The following is a 5,439-nucleotide window of genomic DNA, read 5'->3' as shown; positions in this document are numbered from 1 at the left end:
AAAAATAAAAATACCATTGGAAAGAGCAAATGATACACGCCTAAATAAAAAACGAATTGTTGGAATTGCTCATAGCAAACTAAAGTTATACTCATTTGATTACAACCACCCATTTTTGTAGCTGCACACGGCTGATTGGTTTTCATCCATTTAAATTTCGACGAATCAGCAAAGTGCTAACAGGATTTATTGTTGAAAAGACAACGTTTGCTTTTAATTAATATTCAACAAAGTCCATATTTTGTAGGGATACCAATTCAAGTCTTTCCGAACGATTGGGATTGAGCTGATCTTTGGTCTTGCTGTAACGCATGTCTAACACTAGCAATGTTCACTTGTGATCTAGCAGTTCGTGGTCTGCCTGAAGCTTGCGGCAGTCTGTTCCTTAGTGATCCATGCACATTGTGCTTGTTCACATTCTTATAATACTGATCCCTTACATGAAACCCGGTTAGCCGTAGGAAATTGGAGACATAAAAGACGCTGAACTTCAGTGGGACTCTTAGTTTCATGATACTTCGTCGACAGAAACATGCGCTCCCGTGCGGTAAATTGTGGTGCCATGTTGTCATTTGTCCCGTTTTATTATAATGTAGTGCAATGAGGTAATACATATTGAAAAGAGCCCTTTAACATGTAGGAATTGTTGATCGAAACCACACCTGCCACAGAACTTTATTTGCATTTGAATATCGCGCCTTACCAATCAATATAATAGGTAGGCCCCTACATAGGAAGTGAAACCGTGTACAGCCTGTCTCAAAAAAAATTGTGCAAGTGAAAAGCGCTCTCTTTGGCAATTAGAAAATACCGCTGTGACATAATCTCGAGATATGCTTACTTAACAACGAAAGGGTAAAATCGCAATTGTGCCACTTTTACTAGGGAAGAGGGCTGTACATGTTAATCAATGATATCATCAAGTAAAGAGTTCCTTCGTGAAATCAAAAGAATGCATCAATTACACAACAATACAAAATTGTTACTGTTTTAACATGATACAGGTATAATGATTCTATTTTTTCACTTACGACAAATTAAAAGATAAATAAAGATCTCACATTCTGCTGTGAAATTAAATACATTTGCATGTCAATGATTTTATCATGGTAAATATTGTTCTCTTTGTCACTCAAAACATGTTAAAAGACAAATAACAAAACAAATATTGCACACTTATAAGGACTTATTCCAGATCTGTATTTACGTAAAGATAGCATGAATATGCACTGGCCGTGAAACATTTACGAGAGAATAAAATCATTACATTTCAATTAGCCGGCAGATCCGCCATGTGCTGTTGTGGCGTGTGGTGGTGAGCTGAACGACATGTAATCGTCAGTGCGCCCTGGTTAGAACCCGAACGGTTTCTGATTTCTTCTCCTTTATTTTAATGCCAGTTTTTCTGAACTCCATTTCTTCATTTATGCATATATTTTGTTAACAAGATTGTATGAATTCAAAATAAAATTAAACATTGACAACGTGGATGCTAACGCATGTGACGGATAACATTGAACTTCATTAATGTCACTATACATTAAAATTAATTGATCATTTCAAACTAGTGAAAGTTTGCTAACAGGATCTCGTGATTTCAAAATATATTAAATCTAATGCTAATTGATAACAAAATGCAACAGTTGTTTATAATGTTCACAGTGAATTTTACAAAATGAAAATTTGATGTGACCATCTCCATCAATGGAAGTTCTGCGCTAACGCGTATCTGTCAAGAAGTGTTACAAAGCGCTAAAGAGACGCCCAATTTATTAATGCTCCTTCATTTTATAGCTTGGGGCCCATCAAGAAAATGTGCGTTTAAAACGGATGCAAAGTAATCTACATATAGCTTTTTAATCGGTGTTTTGTTCGCAGTGTTTAATGGTAAACCGACGCCAATGTGTAGTTTTCCAATCAACTCATGTAAATATATTACTATCACAGCCAAGGTCGTCAATCCGAAGTTGATCTTTTTTTTGGGGGGGGGGAGGCACCAGTTAAGAAGATTTTGGAAATACCTTCCACAGGGGGAGTATGAATTTTAAATGGAATTAGCACATTAGGCAGCTCCATTTGAAACTCAACCTCCCTCAGCTTGAATCTTTCTCAGAGGGTGTATGAAATTCAAATGGAGCTGCCTAATGTGCTAATTCCATTTAAAATTTATACTCCCCCTGTGGAAGATATCCAAAATCTTCCACAGGGGTAGTGTGGATTTCAAATGGAATAGCCCATTGTTAACACAAAACTTGTAATACTATTTTAGCCCCCAATCAATGTGAATTTGAAGGTATATAGGATGAAGTGTGCGCGGAGCGCGAAAAACCTCAAAATCTCGTACTATTTTAGCTAAAAATAATATTGATTGCATTTTTACAATAAGCCTGCTTAGACCAAGGAAGTATTTGCTAAAACGTAGGGGAGGGGGGGGGGGGCATTTGATATTGGGTCCCCCATTCAAAATGTGGAGGGACATGCCTCTGCCCCCAACAACAACAACAAACACAAGCAGCTTTTATATAGCGCCGTAACATGAGCAAACACGACCTTTACAATAATATCTTAAACTGCATATCTTACATTACTAATTAACAAATAAACAAAGCAGCATGAAACATGAGGTAAGAATTAGTCCGGGAATAAATTGTTTGGCTATTCAAGAAGCAACTGTAGTAGAGTAAAGTGTTCCATAACATTGGGGCAGCATTTGTAAATTTTGACAGACGGAATGTAAATGTGAAATATTTCAGTGAATGGGGGCTAGATTGTGCAGGCACTTGTAAACAAGCAGGATGATCTTAAAGATGGACTGTGGACTAAAAGGTTGTCCACAGACGGACAACATCGTCCCTCTCCGTTGTCGAGTCAAAGCTAGTGTGGGTGCCAGTTTGTGTTGTGACTATTTTACCTTTTTCCTTCTTTTTCTCACTGTCCCAATCATAGTGTTTAGTGTAGGACTGTGGATGCATATCACTCAGGGGGCGCTGAGACCTCCTGTCAGTATAACAGCAAGAGCTGACTTCAAGAATTCTTCTTTTCCAACTTGGAGCTCATCCAGCCTCTACCATTTTACCTCGCCAGTGCGGTATGAGTAGGCAGAAGAAAGGGAGACTTTGTTGCAGAGCAATGTCGAAGAAGCAGAGAATGACCTTTGCCCGCACAGGCAACCTTGTTTGTAGAGATGCAGTGTTAATCGTGCTGTATATCTTGTGCTGGTTTTTCCCGTAGGGTGCTTCTTTACAACCTCCTTAAGGGCTGACATCCCTATTTCTGCATAGTTTGTCGCTAAAAGTTATAAGGATAAGCCTCGAAAAGGAACAGATTTAACGACGACGAACTCTGGAAACGTCCAACGACTACGATTAAGGAATGTGAATTTATGGCTGTTAAACATCAGAGGTCTAAGATCAAACATTGGACAGCTGCTGGCAAGGATCCAGCTCGCTCCACCTTCTTTAAAGCCAGATCTAATTTTGATTACTGAATCAAAACTTGACAGCTCTGTTCCAGATGATAGCTCACATATCAACATCAATGGCTATTCTCACATGCGTAGAGACAGGAGCGATGACAGTGGTTGGGGCGGTTGTCTTATCTATTACAAAAATGGCTTTCCTATAGTGCGAGAAACCAACTTAGAACCAAAGTTATAGGAGCTGATGGTGTTTTCCATACAATCTGAAAGTGGAACTGTGCTACTTTCGTTGGTGTACTGCCCTCAAAAGAAAAAAGGATCACTTGCATGGTATGATAAAAACCTAGACCGCCTGCTATCCAAAACGAAGGCCAACATCTGCATCCTAGCTGGTGATTTTAACTGTCACCATCAGGAATGGCTTGGCAGCAGATCTCCAACTGATGAAGAAGGCAGGATTGCACTAAATCTGTGTAATTCTCACGGACTGACTCAAATTGTCAATGGACCAACCCACCAACTGGGAAATCGTCTTGACCTCATCATGACTGATGCACCAAACCTATTCACACCAAATGAGATTGAGTGCAACGTGGGTACCTCGGACCACTTCCTTGTCAAAACTGCCTTAGAGGTGTCTCCTCTCTCTGAACCATCCCATCCAAGACATGTATGGATGTACAAAAAGGCTGATTGGACAACTTAAGAAATGACCTGGCTGCCGTCCGGTGGAATGAGCTTTTGACAAAAGAAGACCCGGAGACTGCTTTCTCTAACATCACAAATGCCATCCAGACAGCGATGCACAGCAACATCCCACAAAAGACTGTCCGTTCTTTTGTCAATCATCCTGAGTGGTGGAATGAGGAGTGTGATGAGGCTTTAAAGAAGAAAACTGGCAAATGGAGAAGATGGGAGGCGCTTCAAACACCTGAGTCTCGCCTAGAGTATAATCAGGTACGAAACACCTACACCTCTATTTCCCGAAAGGCTATATCCTCCCACAAAATACGGATGCGAGAGAAGATGAACTGAAACAGGGTCTAAGAGCTGGTGGTGGACAGCACGTAGACTAGCTGGGAAGGGTGGAAAGTCTGAAATTCCAGTACTGAAGGCAAATGGAAATACACACATCTCTTCAGAAGACAAGGCAGAATGTTTATCTTCCCTTTTCTGTGAAAAATCTACCATCCCTGAAGAAGACAACAACAAAAGTATCCCAGAGTTGCACACTAGGACTTCTAGTCGTGTTCTGGCCCAGCAAAGTTAAGAAAGAGTATATTAACAAAGCTTCTGGCCCAGATGATGTTCCTGCTCTTGTCCTGAAGATGGCGGCTTCTGAACTTGCTACTCCACTCGCTCGCCTCTTTCAATTATGTTTTGACAAAGGTTACATGCCAGCTCAGTGGAAGTGTGCGCATGTCATCCCATGCTACAAGAAGGGTGATAAACATACACCTGGAAACTACAGGCCCATCTCTCTGCTGTGTATTATGTCAAAGGTGATGGAGAAGCTCGTTAGTAAGAAAATGTGGAAACACCTGAATGAACATCATCTGATCTCCCCTCGGCAGTTTGGTTTCAGGGCTGGTCACTCTACATCATATGCTTTGACATATGTATCGCAATGTCTTGCCAACTCACTCAACAACAGAGAAGAAGCACGGGTCGTCTGCCTTGACATCAGCAGAGCTTTTGACCGTGTGTGGTGTGGCACACTGGTCTGCTTGAGAAACTTTCTGCACTAGGGTTTTCAGGTACTCTTCATGCTTGGCTGACGGACTATCTCAAAGATAGATCACTGAAGGTCGTCCTGAATGGGAGGAGTCTGGATCGAAAAAAATCAATGCTGGGGTACCCCAGGGCTCCATACTAGGCCCCTCCTGTTTATCATCTTCATTGACGACATCTCACAAGATCTGAACAATCAGTCCATCTTGTACGCAGATTATGCTACCATTATGTCCTTCATCAAATCCAGAGAAGATAGACTTCCTGCTGCAGCATCTCTCAACCGGGAT

General features: G+C 40.9%; 1 protein-coding gene across 1 annotated transcript; it reads left to right on the top strand.

Annotated features, from left to right (window-relative positions):
- The first annotated feature begins 3,662 nt into the window (after positions 1-3,662).
- LOC140161817 (uncharacterized) lies at positions 3,663-4,124 on the top strand. Its single transcript, XM_072185114.1, has one exon. The coding sequence runs from the start codon at positions 3,663-3,665 to the stop codon at positions 4,122-4,124; it is 462 nt and encodes a 153-aa protein (XP_072041215.1).
- Positions 4,125-5,439: the final 1,315 nt, after the last annotated feature.

Source organism: Amphiura filiformis, chromosome 10 (assembly GCF_039555335.1).
Source record: "Amphiura filiformis chromosome 10, Afil_fr2py, whole genome shotgun sequence".
In the NCBI taxonomy this organism is placed as follows: domain Eukaryota; kingdom Metazoa; phylum Echinodermata; class Ophiuroidea; order Amphilepidida; family Amphiuridae; genus Amphiura; species Amphiura filiformis.
Note: the sequence above shows the minus strand (reverse complement) of the source record. Positions and strands in the feature narration are given on the sequence as shown.

What these genes read in the sequence shown, in the direction of transcription:
- LOC140161817 (XM_072185114.1), top strand. Translation starts at nt 3,663, where the DNA reads ATGGTGTTTTCCATACAATCTGAAAGTGGAACTGTGCTACTTTCGTTG.